The 22,817-nt window shown below is 52.0% G+C and overlaps 2 protein-coding genes and 1 long non-coding RNA gene across 3 annotated transcripts; all 3 read right to left on the reverse strand.

Moving 5' to 3' along the window:
• Positions 1-1,730: 1,730 nt before the first annotated feature.
• On the reverse strand, positions 1,731-9,702 carry LOC134016195 (epsin-3-like). Its single transcript, XM_062455586.1, is given in 13 exon segments — positions 1,731-2,640; positions 2,733-2,957; positions 3,323-3,409; positions 3,498-3,668; positions 3,978-4,101; positions 4,763-4,849; positions 5,138-5,218; positions 5,658-5,858; positions 5,989-6,072; positions 6,190-6,348; positions 6,590-6,613; positions 6,615-6,804; positions 8,817-9,702. Coding segments are annotated over 12 exon segments (1,581 nt in total). The 5' UTR covers positions 6,660-6,804; positions 8,817-9,702; the 3' UTR covers positions 1,731-2,347.
• A 627-nt stretch (positions 9,703-10,329) lies between these two features.
• LOC134016196 (uncharacterized) lies at positions 10,330-11,439 on the reverse strand. The gene is made up of 2 exons (XR_009929438.1): positions 11,286-11,439; positions 10,330-10,562 (listed from the first exon to the last, which is right to left on the reverse strand). It is a non-coding gene; the product is annotated as an uncharacterized LOC134016196 (long non-coding RNA).
• A 40-nt stretch (positions 11,440-11,479) lies between these two features.
• Positions 11,480-22,310, reverse strand: mycbpap (mycbp associated protein; the record flags this gene model as incomplete). The annotated part of the gene is made up of 18 exons (XM_062455580.1): positions 21,913-22,310; positions 20,908-21,029; positions 20,502-20,667; positions 20,317-20,423; positions 19,861-20,083; positions 19,449-19,564; positions 19,006-19,156; positions 18,102-18,220; positions 16,957-17,084; positions 16,597-16,705; positions 16,245-16,437; positions 15,441-15,628; positions 14,852-14,998; positions 14,625-14,726; positions 14,287-14,438; positions 13,541-13,641; positions 12,919-13,079; positions 11,480-11,509 (listed from the first exon to the last, which is right to left on the reverse strand). Coding segments are annotated over exons 1-18 (2,382 nt in total), but the record flags the coding sequence as incomplete, so codon positions are not given.
• Between the last annotated feature and the right edge of the window lie 507 nt (positions 22,311-22,817).

A 22,817-nucleotide genomic window follows, 5' to 3' on the forward strand; every position in this document is an offset into this window, starting at 1 on the left:
ATTTAGTCAAAATACCGGGTCCATACAGGGTTGTTACCTACCACGTCCACAGTCCTCCTTGCCTCCCCGCCTCCATCCACACCTCCTGGAGTCACCGGAAGACTCCCCCGTGTTCTCGTGCGAAGGCGTTTAGCAGGGACGTAATCTGTGTCCTGATCCGCTGCCGCGAGGACGGGGAAGTCACCGCTTCTCATCTGAACGCGATACTGATTTCCCAACAGTCTAACTAATTTCGGAAATGTGGGCGGATGTGAGGGCAATGCCGGTTAAATGGATGGAACAACGTGGTATTCGGTAGAGTTTAACACGTGAGATAGTCACGATGAACGCCACATCCATTCGGACGGTAAATACAACAACTTCCTCACGTGTTTAATGGGCGAAATAACCAAGATAGCTGGTCTTGAATTTCGATGTCAATGGCTGGGAGCACGTTGGAAGGCGAGTTGTCATAACTCCACACAGCCTTACTTCCGCAAACATGCAATCGTAGTCAAACATTGGTCGAGGCGAAAACACGGACAAGCCTATCATTCGCTTCATTTGCAATCAGTCAGGAACCGCCTTCTTCAACTGTCAATGGAATCCAAACAGAAACACGCAGTTTTATTTTCTTACTTTCCCCGTGTGCTCACAGGAAACAGACATTACCAAAGATATTTTACAATAAATGCATATGACAGAAATGTCTGAGAGTTGAGCTGAAGTTAATTTAGCACAGCAGAAAAGTACAAGAACGGGGTCTTAAATCAGTTAATAAAATGACGTCAGGCTTCTTCCCAATACGTTATTCTTAAACAATGTAAACACGAGCCTACACTCTGTCTCTACATCTTGGAGGTAATCCATCTTTTTGACATTGCAGGTGGTGGATTTCTTGTTGGTGTTGGCAGTGTGTGAGTGTGTGTGTGTCAGCTGAAACAGATGGGTTCAGTGTGTGTGTGTCTGTGAAGCGTATTGAAGCGTAGAGCAGAGTTAGATAAATATTAGAGTTACGGTTCTCCATGGTTGAGTCACACATTCACGCTGTACACACACACACACAGCACGCTGTACACACACATTCACACACACACACACACACAAAGATACACAGTGTAGTAACAAAACATTGTCTAAACTGAACAAGAAAGAACAGAATAGTCTTAAAGTCAGCCCCCCCCCCCCCCACACACACCCCACACAGTTTGGGTGATTAGGAAACAGGAAGTAATTGAACCACACCTGCAGTCTGGACTCTGTTTGCTCCACCACACTTCCTGCACACACTCCCTTCATCCTAGTGTGTGTGTGTTGGGTGTGTATTTGTGCGTGTCTCCCCTCTCTGGGTGTGCTAATGTGTTCCATATTGGCAGCCATTTTGGTGTGGGTGATTACTGTTTATCACTCCTCAGAGCAGCACCGACTAGTCTAGTGTGTGTGTGTGTTTGAACACTCAAGGAAATATTTGCAATCAAGGGCCCGTCTTGAGTATCCCGGGTTTATAAGAACCCCATTAAGAAAAGTGATACAGGCTATATATCTGTACACACACACATACTCATGCACACACACACTCATGCACACACACATACACACACTATTCCTTGCTGTTACTGGTAGTGGAAGTGTTCCCTCTAGTGGCATGGAAGCTCAACCCGTCTGCGACCTCTACACCCCTCTACTGACGAATGAGGACACGTGTGTGTGTGTGATCACACACACATACAGAAGATACATATTCTTATTCAAATGCAAACACCATCCATTTATTAATATTTATTAGTAGATGGATCCACTGGTGTGTGTATGTGTGTGAGCGAGCAAGGGGGGCTGGAGAATAAATCATTCATGCGCTCAGTGAAGAACACCAGTAGTGTGTGTGTGTGTCTGTGTGTGTGTGTGTCTATAGATGTGTGCGCAGTGTGTATGTGTCTGTATGTACAGTACGTGTGTATGTCTGTATGTGTGTGTGTGTAATGTGTGTGTGTAGTGTGTATACATACATATACATTTTATTCCAGAGTTCATTTTAGCAGCCAGGGTGTCTAGAGACCAATCCATACATCCAGTTCATTGTAGAGGTCCAGTTTACTTCCAGTCACAATTCTTAATCCAGATTATTCATCCAGATTATTCATCCATATTATTCATCCATATTATTCATACAGATTACGATTCCAGAAAGGGGCAGCAGAGTCTCTCTCTTCAGAGTCGGGTGATATGAGGAAGGGTTGGTGATGTCATAGTGCTCTGACATTCTCCGGAAGTGATGTCACAACGACTCGATATTCCTCCCTCCTGGTTCTATCCCAGTGACTCCCTGTGTCCTGCCCCCCCCTCCTCCCCCACCCTTCCACTCCATCTTTCAGAGGAAGGGGTTGTGGCTGTGTGTGTGAAGAGAGGGGTGCTGGGCGGGGCGGGGGGAGAGGGGGAGAAGAGGCTGGGGGAGGTTGGCGGGGAGGCCCAGGAGGCCCGCAGGGGGCTGGGTGAGGGAGGAGGGGAGGGCAGAGGGCTGGTGGAGGAGAGGCAGGGGCAGGGAGGGGCTGTAGGGCAGCATATGGGGGGGCAGGGGGGAGGTGGAGCGGGGGCGCATCTGGTTTAGGGTGAGGCGGGGCTGGTCGCTGTGGAAGGGGTTGGTGGGGGAGGGGGTGCTGAGACCTGGAGAGGGGGGAGAGGGAGGAAGAGAGAGAGAAGTGAATATGAGTGTGCATCTGTGTGTGTGTTTCTGTGTATGTGTGTCTGTGTGTTACCTGAGAGGAAGGGGTTGTGCGTCTTGGCGGGGGGGTTGGGTGGTATGAGGGCGTCCAGGTTGACCAGCGACGCCCCCCTCGCGCCCAGGAAGGCTTCAGGGGTGCGGCACATGCGTGGGGGCGGGGCGCCGAAGGGGGGCTCCAGGTGGGAGAGGTGGAACATCTCTGGGCTGCCCCCCCCCCGCCCGTTCACCAGTACCCTCACAGGGGGGTCGGCAAAACAGTCTGGAGGGAGAGGTGGGAGATCATACATTAACAGAAATTTGTGTGTATGGGAGGGAGTCAGGTGGCTGAGCGGTGAGGGAGTCGGTCTAGTAATCCGAAGGTTGCTAGTTCGATTCCCGGTCATGCCAACTGACGCTGTGTCCTTGGGCAAGGCACTTCACCCTACTTGCCTCGGGGGAATGTCCCTGTACTTACTGTAAGTCGCTCTGGATAAGAGCGTCTGCTAAATGACTTAAATGTAAATTAACTGACAGACTGACAGACAGGCAGACAAGCAGACAGACAGGCAGACAAGCAGACAGGTAATCAGACGGACAGACTGACAGACAGACAGGTAATCAGACAGACAAGCAGGTAAGTTCCACCTGTGGGGCTGCCAGTTTGAGGGGTGGAGACTGTTTGTCCTCCTTCCTGTTTAGGCTCCTCCCCCTGGACGGAGAAGGGATCAGCTCCTGAAAGATCCCAAAACTCAGTGTAAGTGTGTGTGCAGGAATGTGTGTGTGTGTAGGACTGAGTGTGTGTGCAGGAGTGTGTGTGTACCTGTGAGGGTCGGGCTGTCCCAGTCTGGGTCCTGGGGCCTGGGGGAGGAGGGAGGACCTTCCCAGTGTTCTTTGGGAGAGTGTAACGAAGCCCAGGGATTGGACGGTTTATTGGAGGTGGGTGAGACAGCCCAGGGACTACCAATCACAGGAGTGCTGGACTGAACTTCTGCTGAGAGGAGAGAGAGAGAGAGAGAGAGAGAGAGAGAGAGGGAGGGGGAGAGAGAGAGAGTGAGAGAGAGATAGGGGGAGAGAGATAGGGGGAGAGAGAGGGAGAGAGAGAGAGAGAGAGAGAGAGAGGGAGAGTGAGAGAGAGAGAGGGAGGGGGAGACAGAGACAGAGAGAGAGAGAGAGAGAGAGAGAGAGAGAGAGAGAGAGAGAGAGAGAGAGGGAGAGAGAGATGGAGAGAGAGAGAGATGGAGAGAGGGAGGGAGAAAGATGGAAAAGAGAGAAATAGTGTGTGTGTTTGTGTGCCACTCACCTATGGAATCCCAGGGGTCGGTGTTGATGTCGCAAGTGGGCGGAGCTTCCCATGGGTCCTCCCTGGGGGGCGGGGCTTCAGAGGGGGAAGTACCAAATATGGCAACCAGGTCCAACATGGCCGACTAGAGAAACAGGAACAGGATCCTGTGGCGTAAATGTGTCCTTCCCAACATGCATCGGCACACACTTAAACACACACACACACACACTTAAACACACACACTTAAACACACACACACACTTAAACACACACACACACTCTAAACGTAATTCTTCACAACACACCCATATTCTAAACAAATCTCCCAGTTACAATGAAGCCTCTAAATTCATCTCTCTGTGTGTATCCCTACCCTCTTTGTTTTAAGGCAGCTGTGTCTGTTTTATGTAAGAGGACAGAACTACATTGAAACATTATCATAAATCCCTAAACCCCTCCATCAGTTTATCCCTCTCACTCTATCCACCCCACCTTCAGCCAATCTACCCTCCCTCCCTCCCTCTGTCACCAGAAGCTTTATATAAAAGTCCAAAATATGCTGATTGGTCGGAGTGCAGACCAATGAGAACGTGAGGTAGTGTGTGGTTTGGAGACAGGCAAGAATCCTTCCTAGAAAATGTAATGTGGCTCTCAAGGTTAGATAGGACGATGGAATTACCATTCCATACACACAGACACAGATACACACACACATAGATACACACACACAGCCACACATGCACACACACACACACACACATAGATACACACACATCCACACACACAGAGAAACACACTCTCACCTCCCTGGGCCTTGATTGCCTTTCTCTCCTCCTCTCGTCCGTGGAATTCTGTAACAGTGATTCGTCTCCTTGACAACAGCGCTGCACCTGCAGGAGCAACAGGATGACATCATCAACATGATTACCATGGAGACGCTGTAGTCACACACAGAAGCTTTGGCACAGACAATAGTCAACTGGTGTTTTCTTCTGCTAGTTAGATTTCACTGTTGAGAGGACAGACATATAGACAGCTAGACAGACAAACAGGTAGACAGACGGGTAGACAGACAGACAGACAGGTGACAGGAAGAGGAGGTGGAGGGAGGAGGAAGGAGGAGATGAAGGAGGAGTATCTACAGCAAGTGTGTGTGTCTGTGTGTGTGTGTGCGCTACCTTCTCGCTCTCCTCCCTGCTCATGGCCAGGGCCAGCTGCAGCTGCAGCTCCTCCTCCCCGCTGGTCTGGGGTCGGGCCTGCTCCAACTCCGACGCTTCCTGGGGGGAGGAGGAGGAGGCTGGGGGGAGGGGAGGGGGAGGGAGGGAGGAGAGGAGGAGGCAGACAGGAGAGGGGGAGAGGGGGTGGGGGGCAGTTAAAGTTAAGGTTCTAAGTTAAAGTGGAGGAATGTAGTTAAAGGGGAGGTCTGTAGTTCAAGGGGAGGTATGTAGTTAAAGGGGAGGTCTGTAGTTAAAGGGGAGGTCTGTAATTAAAGGGGAGGTCTGTAGTTAAAGGGGAGGTCTGAAGCGTCCACTCACAGTTAAAGGAGGAGGGAGAGCCTCGTGAGCGGCTGAACTCCTCCCCGTAGAGGACGGCCATGCTGGGCTGACTGCTCCTCCGGCCAGGGTGGTATGAGGGCGGCACGCCTCCGTACCCCACCCCTCCTCCTCCCCCTCCTCCCCCTCCTCCCCCTCCTCCCACTCCCCCTCCTCCTCCTCCTCCCCCTCCTCCTCCCCCGCTGCCTCCCCCTGCCATGCGCTCCTTGGTCTTCAGCGCCTGGCTCCTCTCCTGGTGGAGCCGCTCCTCGTCCCTGAGCAGGCAGGCCAGCTGGCGGGACTTCTCCCGGACGTTGGCCCCCTGGTCGCGGCCGTCTCGGTCCACGTACTGGAAGTCTCGCAGCGTCTGAACCGGGACACGACAGGGAGAGATTCAGACTTTGTTTGACACGTTGACAGACTGGCAGATAAGGGGGTGACAGATAAGACATGCAGACAGACAGACAAGCAGACAGGCAGATAGACAGGCAGTGTACCTGTATAGTGAAGGCATTCTCTCTGCACTGCTGTGCCACTCTCTCTGAGCCGGTCTTCAACAGGTAGTCTAGCAGAGTCAGGGCCTAAAGACAGACAGACAGGTAGTCTCACAGTCAGGGCCTACTGGGGGTGTGTACAGGTATGTACAGGTGTGTACAGGTGTGTACAGGTGTGTACAGGTGTGTGTGCGGGGGTGTAACCTTGTAGACGTGGCGCCAGTTCTTGCCGCTGTCGTTCAGACGCTTCCACACCATGCCCATGACCTCTGCGAACGCCACCACGTTGAAGGTCAGGTCGGCGATCTCTGACATCAGAGAGGAGGAGGGGCCCCAGGGGTCGTTGGAGGTCGCCTCCCGCACCTAGGAGCCACGGGATTGGTGGAGAGGATGGATACATGTATTTGGAATATGGACTGCTAATACCTGCACGTACATACACACAAACACACATCCACAGATACACTCGTACACACACCTCACACAGATACACACATACACCTCACACACATACACACACCTCACACAGATACACACATACACCTCACACACATACACACACCTCACACAGATACACACACACACCTCACACAGATACACACACCTTGATCTCCGCCTCTGAGTAGTTGGTGAACGATGTTCTTCACCTGTCGACGTAGGGCTGAGGTCGTCATGGCGATGGGGGGGGGGGGGTGGTGTCGGGGTTCAAAAGGTTAAAGGGTCACGGAGTCAGACTAGGAAAAGAGGGGAGGGATAGAAGGATGGAGGGATGGAAGGGCGGTGTAATTTCCGCTCTATGGAGGCGGGTCAGAGATGGCACTGAAGAAAAGATCGAAAGTGACAAAGTGAGGAAGTGAGAGACAAAGAGAGAGAGACAGAGAGAAAGAGAGGAAAGGAGAGAGGGAAGGAGAGATGGAGAGAGAGATAGACAGAGAGAAAGAGAGGAAAGGAGAGAGGGAAGGAGAGATGGAGAGAGAGAGAGAGAGAGAGAGAGAGAGAGAGAGAGAGAGAGAGAGAGAGAGAGAGAGAGAGAGAGAGAGAGAGAGGAGGGGAGAGAGAGAGGCAGAGAGAGAGGGAGAGAGAGACTCCTGTTGTTGTGGTGTACCCTGTTAGTTGGGGTGTATATTCTCCAGGGGCCAGATGTGATTTATGACTCGGGCAGGTTCCCTCCTTCACTAAATGGTTCAAGTTTGGAAGGAAAAGGAGGGGCTGAACCTAAATAGCTGCCCTAAATCTACCTATCAGGTCCCCCTAAATCTACCTATCAGGTCCCCCCTAAATCTACCTATCAGGTCCCCCCTAGATCTACCTATCAGGTCCCCCCTAAATCTACCTATCAGGTCCCGCCTAGATCTACCTATCAGGTCCCCCCTAAATATACCTATCAGGTCCCCCCCTAGATCTACCTATCAGGTCCCCCCTAGATCTACCTATCAGGTCCCCCCTAGATCTACACTATCGTCCCCACCTAGTAAAGTCTAGGGAGTAGGATATAGGGTCTAGGGAGTAGGGAGTAGGATCTAGGGAGTAGGGCAGTGTTAAAAGAGACCAGCAAGCTCTCAACAGGAAATGGTCATTAAAAGCTTCACCAAGTGTCTGTCTGGCCATCTCTCTTTTCCAGGCCAACCCCTGGATACACACACACAGTTAACCCACTTTCACTTACAAACTCATATTTCATCACAGACAAGAGGGAATTCATCACTACAGTACTTCTCATTCTCCTTCCTTCTCCTCCTCCCCCTCTTCCAGTATGGCCCCCGCCCCTAACTCATTCTCAGTATCACAGCCTCACCTACCTCAGGTTTACGAAGTTGACGTCTGATGCTATATACTAAAGTTCATAGTTATGTTTGAGGAGAGACATAGTTGCATTACATGTTATCAGCATGCATACAGTAGCTCTGCCCCACTGATTGGCTGGTTTGAAATTAAGTTCTCCAATTGCATGAGAGGATGACCGGATCAGACTTGCTATTGGTTCAACTCCTGCTGTGCACACATCAGCACTGACAAGAGAACTGCAATATCCCCAGAGGAGAGAGAGATGAAGAGGAGAGAGAGAGAGATGAAGAGGAGAGAGAGATGAAGAGGAGAGAGAGATGAAGAGGAGAGAGAGAGAGATGAAGAGGAGAGAGAGATGAAGAGGAGAGAAAGATGAAGAGGAGAGAGAGAGATGAAGAGGAGACAGAGATGAAGAGGAGAGAGAGAGAGATGAAGAGGAGATGTGCTTAGGTGAACAAACGATTGAGAGAACCCACTGGAGGACAAACACAAGACAAACTCCAGAGATCAGCAACTTCCAACTGTATCACCTTTCTGCAAAATCATCTCTCTCTTCCTCTCTCTACCCTCATTCCTTTATCTCTCTCTCTCTTCCTGTCTCTCCTTCCTTTATCTCTCTCTCTTCCTCTCTCTCTACCCTCATTCCTTTATCTCTCTCTCTCTTCCTCTCTCCAGCCCTCTTTATGTCTCTATCTCTCTCTCTCTCTCTCTCTCTCTCTCTCTCTCTCTCGATTGAACACACACACCCCAGTTTACCTTGCCTCTCCTTCAAAGTGTCCTTCCAGCCTTCACACACACACACACAACACACTCACATTCATCCTTACAGAGAGAGAGAGAGAGAGAGAGAGAGAGAGAGAGAGAGAGAGAGAGAGAGAGAGAGAGAGAGAGAGAGAGAGAGAGAGAGAGAGAGTGCTAACAGGACAGAAGTTGCTTCCTTCCCAATTCACCTCCACAGACAACATAGCCACATTACATTGTGCGTTCTATGTGTTTTATAGACTTTCCTCTTCTTCTCACCTCTCTCTCGTGAAACTCGGACTAACCTCGCTAGTTTACCTCAGACGCCCGCAGCGAGTGACTTTGAGGATAGAGCCATTGTCGCGCGACTTCGTTGGAGTGGAGTCAGCGCGTGGTGCCCAGCAGCTCGTTACGTCACCCCCGTTTACAGTAACCTACGCATGGGCAGTGGGAGGTGGCAGGTGCATTTGACAGGTGGCGATGGGGGGGGCGTCAATATCGGTGGCAGCGATGCGCGCACGGGACGTCGCTCTCTCACACACACACGCCCCCTCGACAGTGCGGTCCGCTTGGGCTCTCCCGCGACCTAGCGCGGATTCTTACGCAACCCAGTACTCATTGCGCGAGCTGTCAACAAAACGTGGAGCATGACATCCAACCACGTATCTGTTCGTGAGGTCAAATTATATCTTACCGTTAACAAAACTGCTTAGAGAAGATGTAGAACAACATTTTCAAACGTCCCACTATGTTTACGTTGTGTGACATGTTTTCTGCACTATGCTTTACCGCATTACTCACCCCATCCATGGCCTCATCTCCCGCCTCCGTTACCGGGCACCATCCTCGGCTCGCTTCTCTCCGCAGCGCCGGTATTCCCCCGAATTAAAACGATCTCTATCTACACGACAGGCAGCAGCAGTCGTTGCCGTGAGATGTAGCCTTCCCGGTGAACGTGAAGTAGGATGTTGAGCTTAACGTTCCCGTGACGGTAATGGTGTGTAATTCCAGCTGTGCGCGTGGCCTTCCTCCGGTTGAGTTGCGATGCGAACCGGTGCAGCCGTTAAATCCGCATATAGGAACAGATAACCCCTACGGACCGTTACAGTCACTCGTTGCACCCACACACTCATACACGCAATACCGGCAGGCAGGCACGCACTCGCAGAGAAGGAGGGAATAAGGGGCGGGCAGGGGGCGCATGGCATGCAGAGTCAGCGTTTAACCCACTATCATCCTAGAGAGAGAGAGAGAGAGAGAGAGAGAGAGAGAGAGAGAGAGAGAGAGAGAGAGAGAGAGAGAGAGAGAGAGAGAGAGAGAGAGAGAGAGAGAGAGAGAGAGAGGAGAGAGGGGGGAGAGAGAGAAAGAGAGGAAAGGAGTGAGGGAGGGAGAGAGAAGGGGGGAGAGAGAGGCAGAGAGAGAGGGAGAGAGACAGAGAGAGAAAGAGAGACAGAGAGAGAAAGAGAGAGAGAGGAAAGAAAGGAGAGAGGGAGAGGGGGAGACAGAGAGAGAGAGGAAAGGAGTGAGGGAGGGAGAGAGAGGCAGAGAGAGAGGAGAGAGAGACAGAGAGAGAAAGAGAGAGAGAGGAAAGGAGAGAGGCCAGAGAGAGAGAGAGAGAGGGGGAGACAGAGAGAGAAAGGAAAGGAGAGAGGGAGAGAGAGCGGAGTGAGGAAAAGAGATAGAGAGAGAAGGAGAGAAATTACATGTTGTCCCTTCACTGTGGACTGCTTCGGCAACATTGTTTAACCTGATCATTCATGTGAATAAAGCATTTTGATCTAACTGAATTGAAAAGAAAGAGAGAGAGATGCATTGATGTAAGTGATATTGATGAGCTCATATCGACATCCGAGGTTTATTGATTAGAAAATAACCTTCATAGACACATTTAGGTGGGATCCAAGAGGGTGGAACACTCAGACTACACAAATTGATCTTTGTGTGTGTGTGTGTGTGTGTGTGTGTGTGTGTGTGTGTGTGTCTATGCCTCTGCATCCTCCTCCAGCAGCTGACACAGGGAGTCCACCAGCCCCCTCCATCAGAACACACACCTGCAGGAGGAGGACAGGTCACTCTCCTGCTAGGACTGTGTGCTACAGGACAGGTCACTCTCCTGCTAGGACTGTGTGCTACAGGACAGGTCCACTCTCCTGCTAGGACTGTGTGCTACAAGACAGGTCACTCTCCTGCTAGGACTGTGTGCTACAGGACAGGTCACTCTCCTGCTAGGACTGTGTGCTACAACAGGTCACTCTCCTGCTAGGACTGTGTGCTACAGGACAGGTCACTCTCCTGCTAGGACTGTGTGCTACAGGACAGGTCACTCTCCTGCTAGGACTGTGTGCTACAGGACAGGTCACTCTCCTGCTAGGACTGTGTGCTACAGGACAGGTCACTCTCCTGCTAGGACTGTGTGCTACAGGATCCATATACATTCTACTATTTTAAATTAAGATCCGTATATGTTTATTGTTTGCACCTTCCTGCCACAGTAAATTCTGTGTATGTGTAAACTTACATGACGATAAAAACAGATTCTGATTCTGATATCACATAGTATACCATAGTACAGTACATCATAGTATAATGTTAATATAATATAATCTACTGCTAGTAGAGTACAGTATAGTGCTGTATTATACTACTACAGTATAATCCAGTGGTACTAGTACAGTATAATCCAGTGGTGCTAGTACAGTAAATCCAGTGGTGCTAGTACAGTATAATCCAGTGGTGCTAGTACAGTATAATCCAGTGGTGCTGGTCAGTCCTACCTGCTGGTGCAGCTGTGTGCGGTACTGCTCCAGGGCGCAGGGCTCCACTGGGCTGCCAGCCGGCTGGTCTTGGTAGCAGTCTCTGGGCTGGAGGAGGTGGGCGAGGCCTCCTTCCCTTCCTTCCCCCAGGACACCTCCCCACCTCCTCCCCTCTCCTCCCCACCTCCTCCCCTCTCCTCCCCACCTCCTCCCCCTCTCCCCTTCTTCTTACTGGGGGGGCGCTCCTGGTGGGGGGGAGGCGGAGAGAGAGAGAGAGAGAGATAGAGCGAGACAGACAGAAAGAGAGAGAGACAGACGGAGAGAGAGACAGAGAATGAGAACCAGCACATGTACTGAATACTTTTGTGTACATGTACAGACAGTTTGTATACTATGTGTGCGTGTATGTCTGGTGTGTGTGTGTGAGAGTGTGTGTGTGTGAGTGTACAGATGGCTGAAGGGCCAGTACGGGTGTCATGATTCACACCCTGGACACACAGTTGGACGGCAGGTGCACATTTTCACAGAATGTCCTGTTTCCATGGCAGCCGGAGACAAATAGAAGGCCTCACTATGAGTCAATCATCTGGGGGAGGGAGAGAGAGAGAGAGAGAGGAGAGAGAGAGAGAGAGAGAGAGAGAGAGAGAGAGAAGAGAGAGAGAGAGAGAGAGAGGGAGAGAAGGAGGGAGGATGTATGTATGGAGGGAGCTAAAGGAGAAAGAGAAAAAGGAGAGAGAGGAAGGAGGTGGGGACGGATGGAGGAAGGGAAGGTGGAGGAGAGATTGAGGGATTGAGAGAGGGAGTGAAGACAGGAGGGGGGGACTGACAGAGGAGAAACAGCAAAAATGGACGGGAAAGAGAGAGAGACAAACGTATAGAGGCTGCAGCCTCCAGCCTGCTGCCCCTGGTGGCTGGACCAGGTCACTACACCACAGTCTCACCTCCACAGCCTGCTGCCCCTGGTGGCTGGACCAGGTCACTGCACACAGTCTCACCTCCACAGCCTGCTGCCCCTGGTGGCTGGACCAGGTCACTGCACACAGTCTCACCTCAACAGCCTGCTGCCCCTGGTGGCTGGACCAGGTCACTGCACCACAGTCTCACCTCCACAGCCTGCTGCCCCTGGTGGCTGGACCAGGTCACTGCACCACAGTCTCACCTCCACAGCCTGCTGCCCCTGGTGGCTGGACCAGGTCACTGCACCACAGTCTCACCTCCACAGCCTGCTGCCCCTGGTGGCTGGACCAGGTCACTGCACCACAGTCTCACCTCCACAGCCTGCTGCCCCTGGTGGCTGGACCAGGTCACTGCACCACAGTCTCACCTCCACAGCCTGCTGCCCCTGGTGGCTGGACCAGGTCACTGCACCACAGTCTCACCTCCACAGCCTGCTGCCCCTGGTGGCTGGACCAGGTCACCGCACCACAGTCTCACCTCCACAGCCTGCTGCCCCTGGTGGCTGGACCAGGTCACTGCACCACAGTCTCACCTCCACAGCCTGCTGCCCCTGGTGGCTGGACCAGGTCACTGCACCACAGTCTCACCTCCACAGCCTGCTGCCCCTGGTGGCTGGACCAGGTCACTACACCACAGTCTCACCTCCACAGCCTGCTGCCCCTGGTGGCTGGACCAGGTCACTGCACCACAGTCTCACCTCCACAGGCTTCTCTTTCACTGCGGGCTTGTGCGCTCCCTTCTTCTCCTCCTTCCCACTCCCCACTTTCTTGTCCTCCTTAGGGGGCGGGCCTCCCCTCTTCTCCTCCTTCTTCTCCTCCCTCTTGTCTTCTTTCATCTCCTCTTTCTTCACCCTCCCCCCTGGGGATGAAGGGTTCATCTCAGAGTACATAGGTGTGTGTGTGTGTGTGTGTGTGTGTGTGTGTGTGTGTGTGTGAGAGAGAGTGTGTGTGTGTGTGTGTGTGTGTGAGAGAGAGTGTGTGTGTGTGTGTGTGTGTGTGAGAGAGAGAGTGTGTGTGTGTGTGTGTGTGTGTGTGTGTGAGAGAGAGTGTGTGTGTGTGTGTGTGTGTGTGAGAGAGAGTGTGTGTGTGTGTGTGTGTGTGTGTGTGAGAGAGAGAGTGTGTGTGTGTGTGTGTGTGTGTGTGAGAGAGAGGTGTGTGTGTGTGTGTGTGTGTGAGAGAGAGAGAGAGTGTGTGTGTGTGTGTGTTGTGTGTGTGTGTGTGTGTGAGAGAGAGAGTGTGTGTGTGTGTGTGTGTGTGTGAGAGAGAGTGTGTGTGTGTGTGTGTGTGTGAGAGAGAGAGAGTGTGTGTGTGTGTTCCTACAGTTCTCCTGGTGCAGCAGAGGGTCAGGGAGACCCAGTGTGTGTCTGAGCCAGAGTGCCTGACTGACCAAGCTGTCCAGCAGCTCCCTCCATAACTGCACCCTGCAACACACACACACACACAGGAATACACACAGAAAAAACAGACACACACACATATTAAGACACGTATAGTGCAGTATATATTCTCTACAGCAGGTGGCAGCAGTCTCTGTGTGTGAGTACGCAGTGTGTGTGTGCAGTGTGTGTGTGCAGTGTGTGTGTGCAGTGTGTGTGCAGTGTGTGTGTGCAGTGTGTGTGTGCAGTGTGTGTGCAGTGTGTGTGCAGTGTGTGTGTGCAGTGTGTGTGTGCAGTGTGTGTGTGTGCAGTGTGTGTGCAGTGTGTGTGTGCAGTGTGTGTGTGTGCAGTGTGTGTGCAGTGTGTGTGTGCAGTGTGTGCAGTGTGTGTGCAGTGTGTGTGTGTGCAGTGTGTGTGCAGTGTGTGTGTGTGTGTGTGTGCAGTGTGTGTGTGTGTGTGTGCAGTGTGTGTGCAGTGTGTGTGTGCAGTGTGTGTGTGCAGTGTGTGTGTGCAGTGTGTGTGTGTGCAGTGTGTGTGTGTGTGCAGTGTGTGTGCAGTGTGTGTGTGTGTGTGCAGTGTGTGTGTGCAGTGTGTGTGTTCAGTGTGTGTGCAGTGTGTGTGTGTGCAGTGTGTGTGCAGTGTGTGTGTGTGTGTGTGTGCAGTGTGTGTGTGCAGGCATTCTTCTCTCACCCTACAGAAGTCCGGGGCAGAGGTCTTCCCGTGTGCTGTGGCCTAGCAAGCTGCAGAAGCAGGGAGTTGTAGTGTTCCAGTGCCCCCTCTCTGGTGAGGCCGTCCTGGGCTGCCTCGGGGCCATCCTCCCCCTGGGGCAGGGCCAGCACCACCTGGGACACGCAGCACACAGGACCCTGCTTAGAAACCACACTCGCTCTCTGAGGGTATGTGTTCTGTGTTCCTGTGTTTGTGCTTGTGTGTAAGTCTGTGTGTGCATGTTTTTTGCATTCATGTGTGCTTGTACCTGTGTGTGTGTGTGTGTGTACCTGTCGGAGGGTGTGTGTGTGTGTGTGTACCTGTCGGAGCCTGGTGACTGAGAGGTCCCAGGGTTCTCCTGCTGCAGCTACTTGCTGCCACAGAGCCTTGAGCGCCTCCACAGTCTCATACTGGTACTGCAACTGAGAGAGAGAGGGAGAGAGAGACATAGAAGGAGAGAGAGACATAGAAGGAGAGAGAGAGCTTGGTTGTGCTGTGGGGTACAGGGTTCTTCTTCTGTGGTGTACAGCTGGGGTGTGTCATGTACCCGAGGGTTGCTGGAGAGGAAGTGTTCTTCTTCTGTGGTGTACAGCTCAGCAGGAGAGCCGGGTCTCTCTGGGGTTCGGACTCCTCGTAACACGTCACACACCAACGAGCGACACACCGTCACAGCCACCCTCTGCTCCAGCTCCCTCTGCTCACACACACACACACACACACACACACACACAAACACACACACAAACACACAAACACACACAAACAAGGACACATTAAAGTATTAACATTCATACATTCCCCCCACACACACACACACCCCACCCCACACACACACACACACACCCCACACACACCCCCCATCCCACACACCCCACACACACACACACACCCCACACACACCCCCATCCCACACACACACCCCACACACACACACCCCATCCCACACACACACACCCCCCATCCCACACACACACACCCCCAATCCCACACACACACACCCCCCACCCCACCCCACACACACACACCCCACACACACACCCCCCATCCCACACACACACACCCCCCACCCCACCCCATCCCACACACACACACCCCCCATCCCATACACACACACACCCCATCCCACACACACACACCTGGATGGCGAGCCGCTGGTCGGCGGTGCGGTCTTGGCAGAGGGCCACGCCCCGCAGGATGACTTGCAGCGAGGCTCCGCCCATCAGGACCGGGTGGGTGTTGAAGCGCCACGCCTCGCCCAGCACGCCCGCACGCTCCGACTTGAAGATGAACTCCACCCTCTGGGTCTCACCTGGCAGGATCACTCCTGGGGGGGGGGAAGAGGGGGAGAGAGAGAGAGACAGAGAGAGGGGGAGAGAGAGAGAGAGAGAGAGAGAGAGAGAGGGGAGAGAGAGAGAGAGAGAGAGAGAGAGAGAGAGAGAGAGAGAGAGAGAGAGAGAGAGAGAGAGAGAGAGAGAGAGAGAGAGAGAGAGAGAGAGAGAGAGAGAGAGAGATGGAGAAGTATGAAAGATGGGGGAGAGAGAGAGAGAGAGAGGGGGATGTGTGAGAGAGGAGGAGAGGTGTGAGAGAGAGGGAAGGTTGAAAGCCAAGAAGTCAGGAAGCGAGAGAGACACAACAACAAGTCATAATGCTGCTGGGCAGGTGTTCCTGTAAGGCAGGTGTTCCTATTGTAGCTTCTCCTACTGAATGGAACTGTGTGTGCGTGCGTACCTGTGGAGGTGTTGAAGTAGAAGTGCTGTGTGTGTGTGTGTGTGTGTGCGTACCTGTGGAGGTGTTGAAGTAGAAGTCCTGTGTGTGTGTGTGTGTGCGTGCGTACCTGTGGAGGTGTTGAAGTAGAAGTCCTGTGTGTGTGTGTGTGTGCGTGCGTACCTGTGGAGGTGTTGAAGTAGAAGTGCTGTGTGTGTGTGTGTGTGCGTGCGTACCTGTGGAGGTGTTGAAGTAGAAGTGCTGTGTGTGTGTGTGTGTGTGTGTGTGGGGGAAGCTGCAGGGTTGAGGCAGGCGCTGCCAGCTGTAGTAGATGGCTGTGCTGCCCTCGTTGTGGACCTGCAGGTCAGAAGACACGCTCTCCCCCTCCAACGCCTCCAACAGCACCCGGGCACTGATGCCAACCTCACCCTGAACACACACACACACACAGCTTTGAGGGGGGGGAGTGTGTGTGTTAGAGTGGTGTTTGCATGTGCATTGTGTGTGGCGATAAGAGGGTTTTTTCCATGTGTATGCGATTGAGTGTGTGTGGTGTGTGTGTGTGTGTGTGCATGTGTGTGTGTGCACCTTGTGAGAGGTGCCGTTTCCAGTCCAGCGGGCTCGCTGGCCGCAGAATCTCAGAGAAGGAACCAGCACCGGAACCAGCATGACATCATCAAACTGTGCAAGTGGGTCACTGGGGACCAGGAAGTGTTATAGACAAATTCTTTAGAATTTTGGAAAATGTCATTAAATAGCATTCTAATGCTGCGTTCCGTTTGACACTCCGAGTCGGGATCTCTGGAAGTGTCAAATGGAACGCACCCCAATTTATTGAGGTTTCCTGTACAGACAGAACAGCACAGACAGAACAGTACAAACAGAACAGCACAGACAGAACAGTACAGACAGTACACTGTCTTCACAGAGAGATCAAGCTTTTCTTACCGGTTCTCCTTCTGTTCTGCGTCCCTTAGCTCCTGCCCCCTCTCCTCCTCCTCCAATAGGGGGCTCCGCTCCACTGTGACGGACGTGAAGGGCTGTCCTGAGCCGATAACCTCCAACCCATCCATTTCCTAGAGGGGACATAAACAATAACAAAACATTATTAAGGTCATCATATTTTACAGTTACAATAATACAATAACAATACTTTACAGTACCAATCCTCTGCACCACTAACAACAGCATCACAGTCCATCTAGGCTAGACACACGTTTTTCCAGATCTTGAACTCTGCAATGTGACCATCCATGTCAGCCTGTCTCACTCCAGCCATCTGGCCTTCATCTCTCTCTCTTCTCTCTCTTTTCTCTCTCTCTCTTTTCTCTCTCTCTCCTTCTGTCTCCTCTGTTATACTCCCTCCCTCTCTCTTCATCTGTTCTCATTCTGTTTGTTCTTCACTGCCATGAATCTCTCTCTCTCTCTCTCTCTCTCTCTCTCTCTCTATTACTCCCATACTCCCCCTTTCTTTGTCTCCCTCCCACCACTCTCTCTCTCTCTCTCTCTCTCACCCCCTCTTCTCCCTCCCTTCCCTCCCCTGCCTCTCTCAGTCTGTCACAGTCCCATCTGGTAGACCGCCTTACAGGACAATCTGTATGCCCCCCCCCCCCCCACACACACACACACACACACGCGCGCACACACACGTGGCCACACATGAACACACACACATGCTTCACGTGCGCACACATCTGAGATGTTCATTACTGTTGTCTTACATCACTGTGATAAGTGTGTGTGTGTTTGGTACGAGCATAGACTGAGGCTGTTACTTAAACTGTTAATGGGGTGTGATCAGCACCTGCTCTGCGTATGGATGAGCCATCAAGTGCGAGTGAGTGTTTGTGTGTGTGCATTTCTCTAGGTGTGTGTGTGTGTGGGGGGGGGGGGGGGTGTACTGGTTTACTGGTTAGAGCATGACTCAGAACATCCAGGGGCAGCCAGCCAGCTGTGGCGTCCAGGGACAGAGCATGCTGGCTGGGAAGGAGAACAGGGGGGGCGACTTGGAGGTCTGGATGTGTGTGTGTGTTTTTCTTCATGTGTGTGTTTGTCTCTGTGTATGTATGTGTGTGTGTGTGTGTGAGTCCTACAGGCTGGCTGAAGTCCAGGTGTTTGAGGACGTCTCGTAGCTCCTGTCTGCAGTGTTTCAGGTACACACTCTGGAGCCAGGTACGCCTGGCTCCATCACACGCCTCCAGGGGGATGTTCCCTGCAGCACACACACACACACATGAACACACACACACACACACACATGAACACACACACACACACACACATGAACACACACACACACACACACACATGAACACACACACACACACACACATGAACACACACACACACACACACACATGAACACACACACACACACACACATGAACACACACACACACACACACACATGAACACACACACACACACACACATGAACACACACACACACACATGAACACACACACACATGAACACACACACACACATGAACACACACACACACATGAACACACACACACATGAACACACACACACATGAACACACACACACACATGAACACACACACATGAAAACACACACACACACACACACATGAACACACACACATGAAAACACACACACACACACACACATGAACACACACACACATGAACACACACACACACACACACATGAACACACACACACACATGAACACACACACATGAAAACACACACACACACACACACATGAACACACACACACATGAACACACACACACACACACACATGAACACACACACACACATGAACACACACACACATGAAAACACAGACACACACACACATGAACACACACACGGACACGTGCATGCACACATGAGCACACATGTCTTGTGTGGGGGAGTTTGTGTGTGTGTGTACCTGACTCGTGTCGGATGCTGGCAGGCTACGCTACGTGTGTGAGGGGCTGCTGTCGTCCTCTCTGGGTCTGGGTCAGAGTGTGTGTGTGTACCTGACTCGTGTCGGATGCTGGCAGGCTGTGCTACGTGTGTGAGGGCCTGCTGTCGTCCTCTCTGGGTCTGGGTCAGAGTGGCCCTGATGCCACTCAGCTCCTCCCCAAACTGCTCAGGAAGACTCCAGAACTCACTGCCCACACGCTGGCCCTGCACATCCCACACACACACACACACATCACACACACATTCATACATCACACACACACATTCATACATCACACACACACATTCATACATCACACACACACATTCATACATCACACACACACACATTCATACATCACACACACACATCACACACATTCATACAGCACACATCATACACGCCACACACACACACATGGATGGATGCAGAGACACAGGAGTTTATATGGTTTATATATCTGTATATATATATCTATGTATATATCCAGATATATAAACGGGTATATGTGTGTACATGTCCTGGGTGGATGGCCGGCAGTGCCCGGGACAGGAGCTCTCTCTGTTCCTGGGTCTGCCTGAAGCTGTTACTCTGGTTCATCAACAACCCCTCCACGGGCTTCTGGAGAAGATCTACACCACAGGGAGGGAGGGAGGGAGGTCAGATGGCTGAGCGGTTAGGGAATCAGGCTAGAAGGTTGCCGGTTCGATTGCCCTGTTTCCCGGCCGTGCAAAATGACGTTGTGTACTTGGGCAAGGCACTTCACCCTACTTGCCTCGGGGGGAATGTCTCTGTACTTACTGTAAGTCGCTCTGGATAAGAGCGTCTGCTAAATGACAAAGTAAATGTAGGGAGGGAGGGATTCATCAACAACCTCTCCACATGATTCTGGAGAAGCCTCCTGCTGGTAGTTGTAGTCCAGACTCACTAGAGATGAAGTCCTGCTGGCGTCTGCGCTGCCTCATGTGGCTGTGCCAGTGCTGCAGGGCGTGGCTCTGGACCTCCCTCTGGAGCTGAGGTGGAGAGAGGGGAGGAGGGGGAGCGCAGGGGGGAGGGGGGGCAGGGAACGAGGGGCCCCGGACTCCGGCTCCCTTCTGACCTCCCACCACCTGGGGGCATCTTCTCTGGGTGTCTGGGATGCGACTCAGCAACTGGATGAGGGGAGGTGAGACAGGGAAGAGAGGAGGTGAGACAGGGAAGAGAGGAGGTGAGACAGGTAAGAAAGGAGGTGAGACAGGTAAGAGAGGAGGTGAGACCGGTAAGAGAGGGGGTGAGACAGGTCAGAGAGGAGGTGAGACAGGTCAGAGAGGAGGTGAGACAGGTCAGAGAGGAGGTGAGACAGGTAAGAGGAAACAGGAGAGAGAAGTGGAAAGTGTTTCCTCACCTCTGTCTCTCCCCTGGCCTCCATCTCTCTTCTGAAGTCCTCCAGACTACCCAGAATGCTGTGGGGCAGGACCATTCCCTGGGCATCGAACCGAGGACCTCCAGGACCTGATGGACAGAGGTAGACAACCAATAAGAGTCCTGAACAGAGGGAAACAACCAATGAGAGCCCTGGACAGAGCTCACCTGTGTAGTCCAGCGGCTGATTGGTGGAGGCCTGAGCGAGGGGGCGGGCCACCACCACCACTCTCTGTCCCTTCCTGCTCTCCTCGGGGGGGCGTGGCTTACGCACCAGGACACGCATCATCGCCGCCGGCTTCTGCTGGTCACTGGGGGGCTGGGGCTCCCGGAGCTACACACACACACACGGAGATACACACACACACACGGAGATACACACACACACACGGAGATACACACACACACACGGAGATACACACACACACACGGAGATACACACACACACACGGAGATACACACACACACACGGAGATACACACACAGAGATACACACACACAGAGACACACACACATTAAATACACGCACAGCCAGTAGCTTTAGGGACAGGGCTACGTGGGGACGTTGCGGTACCTTCTTCAGGTCCTCAGAGCGAATGGCCAGGGCCTGGATGTCCTCCCCTTTAAGAGGGGGGCTTGGAGCATGCTGCTCGCTCACACACGACATCTCCTCTGAAGCCTTCAGGGTCTTCTTCTCTGGAGGACAGGAGGGAGAGGAGGAGAGGGGAGAGAAGGGGAGGGGAGGAGGGGAGAGAGGAGAGGAGGAGGGGAAGGAGGAGCAGGGGAGGGAGGGGGGAGGGGAGAGAGGAGAGGAGGAGGGGAGGAGGGGAGGAGGGGAGAGAGAGAGGAAAGAAGGAGAGGATAAGGGAGAAAGAGGAGAGAGAGGAAAGGAGAGAGATGATGGGAAAGGAAGAAGAGAAATGGGAGGAGAAGGCGGAGGAGAGCAATAAGATCAAACTGACCCTCATCTACTTTCACAAAAGCATCTCAGATATTCTCACACAAACTCATATCCTCTGCATCGCTGAAACTTACCCACACACACACACATACACACACTCAGCAGTGAGAAGTAATGAGTCATGTTGCATCACTCTCTGACCTGCTGACCACCAGAGAAGAAGTGGAGCTGAATAAATCACACCCACGCGTACAAACACACACACTCCACATACACACCACATACACACACGCACTGGGATCTGGATCACTGGCACCCTTATGCAATTCTACTCGTCTCTCCAACAGCGCCTGTATGCTGTTACCATGACCACCAAAAATCCCTCATCCTCCGACCTTCGCTTTTCTCCTTCCCTCCTCTCCCTCCCTCCCTCCCTCCCTCCCTCCCTCCCTCCCTCTCTCTCTCTCCTTCCTCCTGTTCCCCCGTCTGTTCAGAGTGTGTATGTTCTGGAAAACATGACAGGACTGCAGCCTCTTGATGAGAGAGAGTCCGAGAGAGAGAGAGAGAGAGAGAGAGAGAGAGAGAGAGAGAGAGAGAGAGAGAGAGAGAGAGAGAGAGGGAGAGAGAGAGGGAGAGAGAGAGAGATTGGTTTTCTCTGCTAGATAGTTACACACGTACCTGGTGGGCTTCGGGGCCTCGCCTCCTTTTTTGCAGTCTTGCCTTGGGATTTACTTAGACTTGCCATGTTTGCTATGATGAAGGTTTTGTTGAGCCTCCTGCAAGCTACTCAGCTGAAGTTACTGCTGGGAACAGTGGATTCGGTGGCGACAAACTCGTCAAGAAAATAATTAGCTGGTTTAGTAATTAACCAGTTTTTAGTAGTCATATCTAAATACCATCGAAATAAAAAATCTACCTATCACTACTTTTTGGCAAGACTTCACCGTTCCTGTCCAGTTTACATGCTAGCGAGCTAGCTACAAACTCTGGCATGGCGTATTGTCTGGCTGTATCCATGGCAACACACACCAGTGAAACTGTCAGTTAAAGGCAGAAGGAGTTTCGTGTCGGCCAACACAAAATGAGAAATGGACATGCCCTTTGCTGAAAGTGATGCCAAACAGAAATCTTTATTTTTATTTTTTATTGTCTAGTAGGCCTAATGGTGTGAAATATGTACGGCGATAAACAACACGGATTACCAGTCACCATATGTTTCATGGAGGCTGTGTCTACCTGCTATAGAGACAAAATGCTGGAGTTAGCCTAAACATTTAATGTTTTGTCTCCTTAATATATTATCATATTTTACAGCATGTGTTTCTGGAAATGTACATGATATCATATCATAGCCTAACTGAGTTCAAGTGTTCTTAGAAGTCTTCTTGCACTTCCTAAATATTAGGCTGTTATTGTTTTCATGATATAGCTAATTGTTTGGAAAATCAAATGCTTTCATTATTGGTGGGTTAGTCCATATACAAAGACGAAAAAATAAATGAGTAGATAACACCCGCCCGTTGGACTTGGCACAAGCGCGCGCACAGCCTCTACGTTCCAGTATCGCTGGAAACTCGCTGTTC

The sequence above is a fragment of the Osmerus eperlanus genome, unplaced genomic scaffold (assembly GCF_963692335.1).
Source record: "Osmerus eperlanus unplaced genomic scaffold, fOsmEpe2.1 SCAFFOLD_85, whole genome shotgun sequence".
NCBI lineage: Eukaryota > Metazoa > Chordata > Actinopteri > Osmeriformes > Osmeridae > Osmerus > Osmerus eperlanus.